Source organism: Panthera uncia, assembly GCF_023721935.1.
Source record: "Panthera uncia isolate 11264 chromosome C1 unlocalized genomic scaffold, Puncia_PCG_1.0 HiC_scaffold_4, whole genome shotgun sequence".
In the NCBI taxonomy this organism is placed as follows: domain Eukaryota; kingdom Metazoa; phylum Chordata; class Mammalia; order Carnivora; family Felidae; genus Panthera; species Panthera uncia.
In genome coordinates, this window is record NW_026057585.1 from 5565901 (window position 1) to 5580893 (window position 14993).

At 38.8% G+C, this 14993-nt stretch overlaps 1 protein-coding gene across 3 annotated transcripts in view; it reads left to right on the forward strand.

Moving 5' to 3' along the window:
* The first annotated feature begins 2270 nt into the window (after window positions 1–2270).
* The window catches only part of SPAG17 (sperm associated antigen 17), a 244925-nt gene continuing 232202 nt past the window's right edge, over window positions 2271–14993 (forward strand). For 2 of the 3 annotated variants that reach the window (XM_049616487.1, XM_049616486.1), the window contains exon 1: window positions 2272–2435. In XM_049616487.1, the coding sequence (XP_049472444.1) occupies window positions 2349–2435 (87 nt within the window). In that variant the 5' untranslated portion in view covers window positions 2272–2348. Of the gene's footprint in view, window positions 2436–14993 lie in introns of all 3 variants that reach the window. The other variant, XM_049616488.1, reaches the window with a different exon arrangement.

Here is a 14993-nt window from a genome sequence, read left to right on the forward strand (position 1 = left end):
AGGAAAGAAAATGAAATGTTTGATGAACAGCTAGTCACTTTTTTCCACAATATATGTCACAAAAATTTTGTTGCTGCAAAAATTGGGGTTAGACAGCTGTCACTTGTAAGAAAAAGCTAGGGACATTTTCTCTGCAATGTTAAAAACACTTAATTTTACTTTTTTCTCCTTATTCCATTTTTCCTTCATTTCTCTTATCTGCAACCTATTTTATTAATCATCTGCCGGTGATTTGGCTGAACTGATTGTCCATAATGTTTTATTTTGAAATCTGTATTCACATTGAAGAAGAAAGAAAATTAGTAACGTAGTATGACATGCATAAACATCTAGTTAATTTTTTTTTTTTATAAAATCTAACTGGAAGGCCAACAAACTCTTCACTGCTTTTCTAATACAAACACAAGACTGTTTTCCCAAATGGTTTAAAGCTATGGGAAGAATTATGATCAAAATGAAGAATGATGTCATCAATGATTACTTACTTTTTAGTCTGTAAGCAATTCATCTTTATATTCAAGCTGCAATCCAAAGACAGTTTCATCTTATAAAGAAATTTTAATGAAGGACAAAATTTTGGAAAAATTTCTATGATAATGTATCAGTGGCAGCCTAGGTGGTTGCTATGGAGACTCTCAGGAAAATCTCTTTCTGGCATGAGTCCTCTGGATTCACTATGCATCAGACATTTTATTGTCATGACAAGAAGAGAGGGCTTGGAGATAGGACTTGTGACTAGGCTGCGTGGATCTAGTCTCTCCCACAAGATAAATACGTACATTGCAACAAGAAAGGAAAGTCAACAGTTTTTTGAATTGCCTGTGAAAAGACTGCTTCTGGAAATTGTGCTTTCTCTTTAATATCTATATTAAAGAATTAGGGTGGCCAGAGAAACTTTCCCTTGGTAGGTCCAAGTTATGAACAGGAGTTGTGAAGCAGCAGCATTTTTAAACCTGCTCCCTGCCCCCCAGAATGAAGTAAAATTGTAGGGTCTGGATATCACTACGTCCCTCACACACATTTTTTTCCCCAAAGAAAGCAATCATAAGAGTTAGAATGTCTTCACCTATAGAAGGTCAGCTGGCAGGCCCTTCTGAATGAAATTAAGCTGCAGGTCACGTGCATCACCTTAGCCATCCCTGGTCCGTTGGGATAATTGAAGCATCTCACAGCAAGAGCAGGGTTTGGGAGGAATAGTTAAGCATTGTATTTTATAGGTACTAAAAGCAAAACACCTCTGGTTGAGTTCTGCCCCTGTCTGTCCTGAAATTAGTCTTAATGCAATAAAAAAATAAATAAAAGTAAGTCTGCCCTCCCCCCCCCCACCCCAAGAGGGGCATCTCTCATTTTGGCAGTCCTAAAACAGGTGTTGTAGAGGTTAATTAAACAAGATGGATCTGAGATTCAGGTAATCTGGCTTCTAACTCTGGTGCCATCAGTCATACACTGTGAGACTTGGAATAAGGCTGTTGTAAGAATAAGATGATATAACTATGTACAAGATATAGCCAGTGATCATGAGCAGGAGTTGTTGTTATTACCATTATTATTATTACTATCATTATTATTTGGGGGATTCTGACCGCGATCTTTTAGATAGTGGTGACTGTGGGGTGGGGAAAAAAAAAAAAAAAAAAAAAGATTCCACTTACCAGTGAAGGACAATTTGAAAGAACTGGGGCTGATTAGGCCGAGAAGACGGTTTAGAAAGACATTAATCCCGACTACAGTTAGATAAAGGATCTCTTGGAGAAGTGAGCCCACTGGTTTAGGAAGTCCCTGGGAGGAGGACTCAAGACGGAAGCAAAAGATGTGGGTCGGGGAGATAAATTTGACTTCACATAAGGAAGCATTTGGGGCAGAGTAGAATGGAGAAGAAAATGGCATGGGATGTCTCTTGAGAGAGCCGGTTCTCCATTTTAGGTTAACCAGGATCGAAGAAATTTTGAAAGGTGTTGAAATCGTGGGCGGGATTCCAGGGATTCTGAGTTTCTAGACAATACCTCGGACCACAGGGTCTCCAAGAAGCAACAGAGCGGGGCAAAGCGAGTTAAAGGAAGCCAGACAATCTCGAGGCTAGCCTCGTCCTGACCTCACCATCTTGCACAGTTGCCCTACTGGAAAATCCTAAAATTTAATCTGGGAGTCCGGCCTCAGAGTTGCAGGGAGCTGGGAAGCTCGGTTGCTATGGCGACGGGAGCAGTTGGCCAGAGGATTCTGGGCAGGTTTGGGGGAGGGGCACCGCCTAAGTTCAGGGAATGGGGCGTGGCTTCGGTTACTATGGCAGCGGGGACGCTTAGTGCGGGCCTGAGCCCAGTTTAGACGCCAATACCCCTCCCGTCCTTTGCATGGCACCCAAGAAAGAGAAAGGTGGGACTCCAAGCACCAGTTCTAAGATATGGGAACCCTCGCTCATCGCTGCACACTTCAATCAGGTGAGCCCAGAGCCCTGAAAGTCCTCTCTGACCCCGGCAATGCCAAAGCCCCGCCAGACCCTCCAGGAAAGGCAGCCAGGCTCGCCCTCTTTTCCAGACGCCACCGCCGCCCGTTCTGAAAACTGTTCTCGATTCCGCTGTCCTATGCTTGGGAGTTCCGCCCACTAAACGCCCCACGCTCCCATCCGCGCAGAGTGGGCGTTAAAGGAAGAAGGAAGGGGGCGCCGGTCAATCAGTGCGATTTCAAAGGGTGGAGAAACCGGAGTGAGGGGGAAGGGAGGTGGTGTAGCTCTGACTCCTCAAGATCCTTTTCAGTGAAGTCGCCTAGATGGCACTCCAAAATTACACTGGAGTTGTCTTTATGAACTGTTTGCTTCCTGCGGACATCTGAAGGAATCATCCTGTTAAATCATCCGTAGCCTGGCCTGTGGTAAGTAAGGCTTACTAAATGCTGTAGGAAGAGAGACATGGAGTAGTTAAGATACCAACGTATTTAATGCAAGTGAGCCTTCTGCAGAGAGGAAAAGATGAGATTCTTCTGCAATGCCCTGATACCACAACACCAAAGTTTTGATATATTTTGAAGGTACTGGAAGAGATCAGAGTACTGAGGGGTTGGCTGGTGGACTCATCCGTAGCGTAGCAAAAAGGTACCAGGCAATCTATAACGCCCCTGCCACATGACTTCAAATTGCACCACGTCCTAACCAGACTAGCTCCCCACCCCACTCATACCCACCAACACTTAGTTGGTTGGGGAGCCCAATAACTCTTGTCACCTGCTCCTGGAAATCCACTGCTACACTTAGTTGCTTCTAAATCCAAGATGACATTTGGATGGAGAAAGGTTGATTCTGGGAATTCTGGCCTGCCATTAATTCCAAAGTACTTTAAAAACTGGAAAAACATTTTTTTTTTCATTTTCCATGTGTACATACAGTGCAGTAGAGAATCAGTACTTAAAGGAAAAATATACCTAAAGTCTTATGATACCCTCACGAGAAATTCGTACTTATGTGTCCTTATTTTCTACTGTAATTGTTTTTTTTTTCTCTAAGAATGGTATTCTGTCTGATAAGGAATTCTACCTGATGAAGAATTTCATGAAAGTGGTTAAGACACTGCTGATGCTGACATGACATCATGGAATTTGGGGTTATTTCTATAACTTTTAAGAATGAAGGATGTCAGCTCAGTAGTTCTCAGTTACATTCTCAAATTCTCAAAGATGTTTTTCAAAATACTCTGCTAAAAGCCCCCTCTCTTTTGCTTTTATAAGTCAGCACTGGCCAAAATAACTTTTTCTCCATTTTCTTTGAGATTGTGTAGGCCAAGTCTGGGCTTGGAGTGAACCTTTCTGCTTGAATTATAAAGTGCTGAACAACAGAATTTGATGGGGGTGCTGACACTGCATTAGCTTTAGTGTTGCAAATATGAAGCTATAATTTTCCTAGTTGAATGGAAAACCTAAAGACACTATTTTTCCTTATGGCTCGAAAACCTGAAATAATACTCAGCTTTCTCAGTTCTGCTCAAACAGTATAATTTCAATAAATCTTATTTATTAAGAGAAAGAATTTGAACCCAAAGTAATATATAGTTTTAAAAACAAAGGCTGAACTTCTTCAGTTTGTTGGAATACACGTGTTTTGACAGCAGGGGAAGACAACTCTCCCCTACCTCCTCTCCTAATTTTTATTTTCTCAGTTTGAGTTCATGTCTGCTCCAAGAGGAAAATTCCCAGATTACTTAACCCAGCAGTCCAATGTTCAGAGGCATGACTTAACCACCAATGTAATAGATTCTGGAGTGGGGTTAAAGAGGACTTCTAGAGGTGTGAATTCCTGATTCATAGGGTTTAGCAAAGTGCTTTGCACATAGTAGGTGCTCAAAAAATGTTTTGCTTTGGCACCCAAAATTTCTCTCTGTACAGTTGCTACTCAAGGAAATATTGTGTGCCAATATGTATAGTTGAGTGTGTGTGTGTATGTGTGTGTATATGCGTGGGGCGGGGGGGGGGGGGGGTGAGAAAGGAAAAGTCTCAGCATTCCATAAGCTAGTTTTTTAGAATTAACGGATTCAAGAGTCACATCAGTAATGATTTTGAACTCGTGCACATGTGGAGCTGTACTAGACTTTAATGAGAATCAGTAAGTCCACAATCTGGTTTCAGTGAAGTTACCTTGTATCAGTATTTTGGGCTGTCCTTTCAGGCTGGAATAATTGCTAATTTTTCCTTACGTTTTAGGTGGTCCTAAAACACAAAATGATAGCAAATGATACAAGGTAGTCTGTTACTAAGCTCTAAACGAGTAGATAGAGACTAGACTAAGCATTAAATGACTAACTAGAGGTTAGGAAGATGAATGTGGGCTGGGATTGTCAGGAAATGTTTTACAAAATTACTTGCCTTTAGCTAGGCCCTAAAGAATGGGTAGAATTTGAGCTGGTAGAATGAAGGAGGATGATTATTTTACATAAGGAGACCAATATAGGCCTTAAATAAATCTGGGACATTTAAATTGAAAGAGAAATGTGGATTAGACTGCTTCTGGGGTACATTGCTCCTAAAATAATCCTGCCAATCAAAAAGTCATTTACTAACTTTGCTATCCAGGCATTGAAACATTTATCTTATTAATATATGTGAAATATCACACCTCAAATTCGATAAAAATATTTAGGCACATTGGCAATAAGATAATAAAAATATCTTAGTGTGGGCTTGTATGTGACATAGACATTATATTTATGATATCCAGCAGCATTAGGGAGTTAAAGATGCTTTAAAAAAAAAAAAAAAGTTAGGGAGGGAGCCAAACCATAAGAGACTCTTAAAAACAGAATAAACTGAGGGCTGATGGGGGGTGGGAGGAAGGGAAGGGTGGGTGATGGGTATTGAGGAGGGCACCTGTTGGGATGAGCACTGGGTGTTGTATGGAACCCAATTTGACAATAAATTTCATATTAAAAAAAGAAAAAAAAAACAAGATAAATTAAAATCTTAATGCAACTGTCAAGGCCGCCTCTACTGGCCACAGTGAGAGGAAAAGGTATTAACCTAAACACTTGGTGACTGAAGGCACTATTTGGAGAACTTCTGGTCTAAGATATTTTTATTTGTACTGTTTTATCATGGTAAAATATAATAACGAAATTTGCCATTTCCACCATTTTTTTTTAAGTTTATTTATTTTTGAGACAGAGAGAGACAGAGCATGAACGGGGGAGGGGCAGAGAGAGAGGGAGACACAGAATTGGAAGCAGGCTCCAGGCTCTGAGCCATCAGCCCAGAGCTAGATGTGGGGCTCGAACTCACGGACCGCGAGATCGTGACCTGAGCTGAAGTCGGACGCTTAACCGACTGAGCCACCCAGGCGCCCCATCCACCATTTTTAAATGTACCGTTGGTGGCATTAAGTACATTCTTGTTGTTTAACCATCATCACCATCCCTCTCCAGAACTCTTTCATGTTCCCTGACTCAAACTATACCCATTAAAGAATTCCCTATACCTCCCTCCCCCCAGCTCCCGGCAACCACCATTCTAGTTTTTGTATCTGTGAATTTAACTAAATATTTCATTGTAAATGTAATCATCTAGTACTTGTCTTCCAGTGACCGGCTTATTTCACTTAGCATAATGTCCTCAAGGTTCATTCATGTTGTAGCATGTATTAAAATTGCCTTGTTTTTAAGGCTGAATAATATTCCATCGTATGTACAGGGTACGTTTTATTTATCCATTCATCCATCAATGGGCACTTCTAATTCTTAGTTATTGTGAATAATGCTGTTATTAATAGGAGTGGACCCATTTTACAAAAAGAATACGAGTGTCCAAAAATCTGCTTGAGTCCCTACTTTCAATTTTCTTAGTATATAACTAGAAGTGAGAATTGCTGGATACTATGGTAATTGTATGTTTAATTTTTTGATGAACCACCATAACATTTTCCACAGTGGCTATACCGTTTTATATTCCCACCAACAATGCAAAAGTGTTCCAATTTCTCCACATCCTTACCAGTACTTTTAAAATTCTGGGGAGAGATAGGTAGATAGATGATAGATAGATAGATAGATAGATAGATAGATAGATGATAGATAGATAGATAGATAGATTCAGCCATCCTAATGAATGTGAAGTGGTATTTTAGTGTAGTTTTAATTTGCATTTCCCTAATGATATCAAGCATCTTTTTATGTACTTCTTGGCCATTTGTATATCTTCTTTTGCCCACATTTTAAATGGAGTTGTTGGGGTTTTATTACTGTTGAATTGTAGGACTAATTTATATATTCTGGCTACTAACCCTTTATGAGGTATGTGATTTGCAAATACTTTCTCTTATTTCCATGGGTTTCCTCTGCATTCTGTTGACAGTGTCCTTTGATGCACAAAGAGTTTAGTTTTGATGATGTTCAATTTATCTAGTCTTTCTTTTCTTTCTTGCCTATGCAAGAAATCACTACCAAACCCAGTGTCATGATGCTTTTCCCCTATGTTTTCCTCTAAGATTTTTATGGTTTTAGTATTGAATTTAGATGCATGGTCTATTTTGAGTTAATTTTTGTGTATGGTGTATGATTATGGTCCAACATTATATATATACACACATGTATATACATGTATATAACCATACATATGTATACATATTTATGTATATACATCTACATATACATATGTGTGTGCGTATACACATATGTATACATGTAATATACATACATGTATATTAAATATATGTATTATGCATGTGTGTGTGTGTGTGTGTATATATATATATATATCCGCATGTGGATATCCAGTTTTCCCAGCACCAATTGTTGAAAAGGCTGTCCTTTCTCATGGAGAAAGGGTGGGGCAAGGGAGAGTACAAGAGCCAAAAAATTTCCTACCTTATTGAATGTGGCTTTTTCTTGATTGGGCATTGCTTGGTGCTTTAGATCTTTGACTGGTTTCAGTGCTCCTATAAAGTAATTTCAGCCAGTTTCAAGTTGTTTTTCTAATGTTTCCAGGGGACGCAGAGGGCATGTAACTGCCTAGTCTGCCATTTTTTTGATGTCACTGTGGTCTAAGAGAACTTGTAATCAATTATGATCTTCCCATTTCTTCCAAGCCTATTATAGGATAGGTGATGCTGAGAAAGTGGAGATTAGTAGAAGCTTTGTTCATGACAACTTAGGAAAATTTTTCACAGTTGTCCAAACAATATAGCCATTCCCTCTAGGAGCTTACAGATTGCACAAGACCTGCCTCTGGGTAATGTCATGTAGCTTCAGAATGAGTGGGCTACATGTTTCAATTGGACTTTTGTGTTATGGTCCAAGCTTTGGTGCCACTATGGGATAAAAGAATCTCGCAATATTTTCTATGTTAAGTGACAACATGATAACACTACAGGAAATATTCAGAAGTCAGATACAAATCCTTTTTTTTTTTTTTCTTTAAGATGTTATGAACATGTGTCTCAAACACGTTCTTCACAGTTCCAGGTTCCGCAAAAGTTTGTTTGGGTTGATTTAGATATCTCACAGGTAGAATTCTGGAGATTTTGCTAATTTTAATTGTTAACCCCTTTCATATTTTCAGATTATCTGAGGATGTTTATTTCTTTTCATTTGTTCCTGGTTTAAGGTCTCAAATTTTTTAAGTTTGTTTTTATTTATTTTTGACAGAGCAAGAGAGAGAGAGAGAGAGAGAGAGAGAGAGAGAGAGAGAGTGTGCGCGCGCCAGAGAGGAACACAGAGAGGGAGAGAGATAGAATCCCAAGCAGGTTCCATACTATCAGTGCAGAGCCTGATGCAGGGCTCAGTCTCATGAACCATGAGATCATGAACTGAGCGGAGATCAAGAGTTGGACTCTGGGGGCACCTGTGTGGCTCAGTTGGTTAAGCCTCTGACTTTGGCTTAGGTCATGATCTCATGGTTTTTGAGTTTGAGCTCCATGTTGGGCTCTGTACTGACAGCTCAGAGCCTGGAACCTGCTTCAGATTCTGTGTCTCCTTCTCTTTCTGTCTGCCCCCACCCCCCAACTCATGCTCTGTTTCTGTCTTAAATAAATGTAAAATTTTTTTTTAATTTGTTTAAGAGTTGGATGCTGAATCAACTGAGGCACCCAGGTGCCCCTAAGGTTTCATTTTTATGTGTAGTAAAAAGGCAGCTTCAACTCAAGAGACCATCTTTTGGCATAGCAACTATTCCATTTGCTTACTGTGACCCACCACAAAAAAACAAAAAAAAAACAAAAAAAAACAGAAAAAAAGTTTTATGGCAATTCACATACCCTTTAACCCAGTCAGCTTTGCTATTGTAATTCACTGATTTCATTTTGTAATTATGATTTTAGTTCCCTAATGCCCAACTTAAGGGACTCGATACTTCTTGTCATTTGCCTTACATTTATCATTAAGATTTTACTTCTTGATTAATACTTCAATTCTTATTTAATATGATTACTTACATACTTAAAAATATTTGGGGGGTGCCTGGGTGGCTCAGTCAGTTCAGTGCCCAACTCTTGATTTCCACTGAGGTCATGATCTCATGGTTTGTGAATTCAAGCCCACGCTGATAGTGCAGAGCTTGCTTGAGATTCTCTCTCTCTCTCTCTCTCTCTCTCTCTCTCTCTCTCTCTCCCTGTGTGTGTGTGTGTGTGTCTCCCTGCCCCTCCTCTACTTGCTTGCTCTCTCAAAATAAATAAATAAACTTAAAAAATATATTTGGGGACATCTACCATAATATGTTGAGGTCCTTACTGAGACTCAGGAGGTCTTGCTTCCAATTTCTGTATTTTCATTTTCAATGTATGTTTTTACACATTGAAATGTATGATGCAGGGCACCTGGGTGGCTCAGTCAGTTGAGCCTCCAACTTCAGGTCAGGTCATGATCTCAAGGTTCATGAGTTTGAGCCCCGCATCGGGTTCACTGCTGTTAGCATGGAGCCTGTTTTGGATCTTTGGTCCCTCTTTCTCCCTGTGCCTCCCCCACTCATGCTCTGGCTCTCAAAAATAAATAAACATTTAAAAAAGAAGAAATTCATGATACCTTTCAAGTAAGTAAGAATATGGGCATCAAAGACGCAAGCTGAGGACATACATGGTAGTGCCATCCTTTACTGTGTTCACCCAGAGGTGGAGACTCCTTGGGTATCTGGGCTAACCCGCCCCTTTCATACCACTGAGGATCTAAGCATGGCAAGGTCGAGACATTCAGTGATTTATCTTCCCTCACTTTGGCTCTAGGCTTTATCTTATAACTTAGTATTTACAGAATGCCTTGAATTATGTGCTATCAATTCATGTTTTGTAAAACACAAGTATAATATGAGCTGCTTCGTAGCAAAATCATATCTTTATACTTCTTGTACCTACCCCATAATGACTTGCATGGTTCTAAGCACATGGTACCACACTCAAGCTATATTAATGGAATTAATTCACTGATCTACTTTGAAATATGAAGAAATATATATTGTGAAAATCAGGACAATTAGTAGACCAAAGAGATGTATTCTAAGAGAAGAGGAAGGGACAGAAAACATTCATTCACATAAAAGAGCATCCCAGCAGGTACATAGCATGATTATGACAGTGTCCAGAAAATAACTATGCAATGATACCATTTCAAAACTTCTCAGATATTTCAGCTGCCAGCCAGGAGGTATTCAAGTGAAAGTTCTTCAGAATATTTAGTTAGTAGTGTCTCATTATAGTTCAGTTGCAGAAGATTTTTTTTCTCTTATTAACTGTAGCTTAGTGACAATAGCTGAGTTGTGCACATTTGAAAAATAATAATAGAGTTCCTTAGAGTCTTGGACAAGGTTTATAATTCTTGTAAAGGTTTAATAATGTGGATAAGGGTTCAAGATAGGTATTGCTGAAATGTTAATATCCCAGACCTCTTGGGGCACCTGGGTGGCTCAGTCGGTTAAGCGGCCGACTTCCGCTCAGGTCACGATCTCGCGGTCCGTGAGTTCGAGCCCCGCGTCGGGCTCTGTGCCGATAGCTCAGAGCCTGGAGCCTGTTTCAGATTCTGTGTCTCCCTCTCTCTGACCCTCCCCCGTTCATGCTCTGTCTCTCTCTGTCTCAAAAATGAATAAATGTTAAAAAAAAAAAAATTAATATCCCAGACCTCTTAAACAAACAAAGTTGTAAAACACATAGATGTTAGGATTATAATAAACTGAGTTTAAGTCAGTTTTGGGGGGAAATGTTCAACTGAAATGAAGTGCTTGAGCCATTACGAATGCACTTTATCAAAAAGGGAAATACATTTTATTAGGCAGAATCCTTGAGCAGTTTTTGAGAGGCAGTGAAGGATTTTTCAACTTTTTTGATCTTAAACAGTGAGCTATTTCTCATGTTAATGTGTATTTAAGACTTACTGGAAATACTCATAATATGAGCTGAAGACTGATGTCTGGCAGCGAGCATATTTCTGAAATTGGGTTGGTTTTTATTACTATATTTTCTGAAATATGCTTTCATTGATATTTACAAAACAAATTGCCAGTTCACACAAAGGTTGTTTTAATAAAAGCCAACGAAAACAACTGAGTTGCTAGGAAGAATGTTAAGAGGGAAATGGACTTTTTGTAACCTCACATTATAATTTCTCTTTTCTGGACAAAAATGTATTATTTGAATGAGTTTGGAACTGAAAGGAATTAGCATGTCAAAATATCTACCTAGATGTTATATGTGATCACTTTTATTACAAATGAAAAATATTAAATATAAGTAAAATGTAAGTGTTGCCAATGTGAGTTTGGCAACACCCTAGGAAAATGTTAGTTAAGAAATGGTGAATGTTGACCATGTTTCAACTCTAGCCTTAGAAACCATCATTGGCTCCCAGTTACCCATGGGATAAAATCCAAGATGTTCTGCCTGGCTTTCACAGCACTGCCTAATTTGGCCTTTCTCTGTCCATCCATCTTTTTCTCTGTCTACTTCAGTTGAATGGTCTCCGTGGTATTCCCAGGCATGTACTGACTGACTATACCCATGCAGGTTCCTGGCCTGAAGACCATCCAACTCCTTCTCATTAAAATCCTCCCTCATATCTTCCAGAAAGGAGCTCAAGTCACATAGTTCTGCCCATCACTGACTTTTCTCCTTCTACCGAACTACTCCAGTGATTGTTATCTTTAAGCGATCCTATTTTGAGCTGTGGTCCAACAATTTCAGAGTCATCTATTGTATCTCAATTCCCTTACAACATTGCAAATTCCTGGAAGGTAGCAGAAGGAACATGTGATTCCTTCCTTCCTGATCACAACACCTAAGAGTGCTAAGTAAGTACATAGTGATCTTCAAGAAATACTTTTGAATCAAATTCATTGATTGGATTTTACAGTGTCAGCCTCCTGGCCTATTTTCTCCTTTGAGCTCTAGCATTAGTCTCAACCCATTGGCTGTAAGAACTTAAATTGAAGAAAATCTCAAAGCCTTAGTTTTTACAACCATAATAGTGGTCATACCTCCATTACAGATATGAAAGCAATTGTTGAGAGGATTTAAAGGCATCTAACATGTAATATCTCAGACTCCAAACCCAAATCCCATATTTTCCCCCTTCAAACCTGTTCCTCCTACGTCTTCACCTCATTGAGTGGATTCGCCATTCACCCAGTGAGTCACTAGGGCCAAAAATCTTGCATTTGTTGTTTTCTTCCTCTTTTCTGCACTCTATAATTAATTTTTAGTAAATCCTGTTGGTTCCACCTTTGAAATGTTTCTAAAATCTGTCCTGTTGGTCTCAACTCCACTGTTACATCCTATTCTAAGCCATCATCATCACCTGCCTAAGCTACAGGTAGCTCAAGAGCTTTAGAACTTGGTTTCTTACTTCCATTCTTGCTGACTTAGAGTCTTGTCACCATATAGCAGTCAGAGTGTTTCTCTTAATACACAAGACTTTGAGTAAAATCCCGAGTGGTCTACCATGGGCTTTAAAGACTGTGTGTGTGTGTGTGTGTGTGTGTGTGTGTGTGTGTCTCCTCTGCTAACTACTTTGACTTCATCTCAAATCTTCTGTGACTCTCCCCTTCACTCAGTCCATGGTAGCCACACTGGCCTTTTTGCTGATCTTCAGACCCATCAAAAACACATTGCCATCTTTGCTCTTACTGTGCCCTCTTCCCAGAATGACCCTTCCCAAAATAATCATGTGAGTCGCTCTTTCCCTTCCTTTAGGATTCTGTCCAAATATCTCCTTCCCTGACCATCCTATTTAAACTACACCATCACATTCCATCCACTTAACCCTGACTCTGTTCCTGACCTTCTACTTTACATATATTTCATTATTGTCTATTTTCCTCCATGAGAACGTCCGCTCCATGAGGGCAGGGATTCATCTTACTGACTGATACATCACCAACCCCTGGCCTATAGAGGGGCTCAAATAACATTGCTGAATGCAGGAATAGTAGGGCCTCAATAACGAGGAGCTCCTGGTAATAATAGTGTGACTATATTTACTGGAGCAGCATGAAAATCAAATACAGTATCTAAAGGAATGTGGAACACTATGTAGCCCAGTATAAATATTTATAATAATAATCATTATTATGTTATTATAGGATAATATACTAATTATTGTTGTTATTACTCTTTTATATATTTTCATCTGGTCGTTACACATGTCTTCAAACTCAGTGTGTTCAGAACTTGTACTAACTATCCTGTTCATTGAAGTTAGAAACACCCTAGCCCCATCTCTTCTCATAACAAATTGGTCAGCAAATCTTATTACTGTGGCCTCTCTAGTTCACTTCCTTCTTTTTCACGCCTCGTAACTTCCAACACCATTACGATCACCTTCTCAACTTCTTCTTGCCTGCCTTCATCCAGGAGGGAAAATTAAAAATATGTTAACTGGCACAATTACATGGAAATCAACATATAAATTTAACAGTTAAATTACTTTTTCTTTCTTTTTTTTTTACAATTAAATTACTTTTTATTCTTTATATAAACTCAATTATGTGTACCTTATGAAACTCCTTGCCAGATGGTATAGTTTTTCGTCCTTATCAGTCATCACATTTTTCCGATGATTTCCAAATCATTTGTTGGTTTTCAGAAGTGTTGGTACAGCCTTTGGTTGATGGGTTTCACTTCCTAAAAGTTGCCCTTGTCTGAGCCATGAGGTAACATGAAGAAATGTGCATGGGCTCTTCTGTGACTTTCCTTTTAAAATGGTAGTCGTTATGCAATTTGTAGTTCTCTGTATGTAGAGGATTTCTCTCAATATCAACAATATCATTTGTCATACTAAAAGTAAATTATACTTTTGGATTTCTTATAATTCCAGCCTTTGAACTGCGAATAATTATGTTGAAATTTTTTCTAGCCTTCATAATATTGTGTGAGTTTTTTTATATTTAATTTATTTATGATCAATTAAGTCACAAAACCATTTCTTGGAATGTCACATTCAATTAGTTGACTTAATTTTATAAATTTTTGATCACCCTAAATCTACTTGGTTAACATTGCATACTGTGGCTAAAGTTTAAGATTGAATAAATTGAAAGAGGTTAATAATTCATCGTGCTCTGCATTTTTGTCATAAAATAATAAACCCATTTCTGTATAATTTATTAAACAAAAAATTATTTTTCTCTTATAATTGATTGCTTTGTTTCAAGTTGTACTCTTTATTCATTTGTTTCTATATATCTTCTGCATCTCTTTTAATGGTTCACTTTATTAATTTTATATGGGCAAAATGTTTTCATTTCTCTCTGACAAAGCTAAAGAAAGTATTGAAATTCATAGTAGAATATTTCACTAAAGCCAAATCCCTAAAAGTTAGTTGCACTTTTCAAATGTTTAACTACTCCCACTTCAGATTTACATTAAAATGAACACACGGTCTTGGCATGATTTCTTCTCAGTCAGTGCAATGCTAGCACTATGTGTTGCCCAGCTGGGTTCTAATATTTCTCTAATGTCCAATCTTGAGCTCTCTTCAGATATATTATTTAATTATCTCTAGTGTTTGTTTAACATATGGTAATAAATAGGGGCTCCTGGGTGGCTCAGTTGGTTAAGCGTCCAACTTTGGCTCAGGTCATGATCTCACGGTTCATGAGTTCAAGCCCTGCATCAGGCTCTGTGCTGATAGCTCAGAGCCTGGAGCCTGTTTCAGATTCTGTGTCTCCCTCTCTCTCTGCCCCTCCCCTGCTCACATTCTGTCTCTCTCTTTCTCTCAAAAGTAAATAAATTTTAAAAATATGTATTAAAACCCCTTATGGTAACAAATGGAAAATTTATAAAGAAGGTACTAATATTGACTTCATATACATCTCTTATTGTATCAGCTGAATATATTGAATACATACTGAGTTGGGATGAAAACAAAACATCTGAAATTTTCTTCAAAACTGTGGGCTGTTGGAGTCCCTGGATGGCTCAGTGGGTTAAATGTCCAACTCTTGATCTCAGCTCAGACTGAGCTTGATCTCAGGGTCTTGTTCTCAGGGCACTGAGTTCAAGCCCCCTGTTGGGCTCCACACTGGGTGTGAAGCCTACTTAAAAAAAA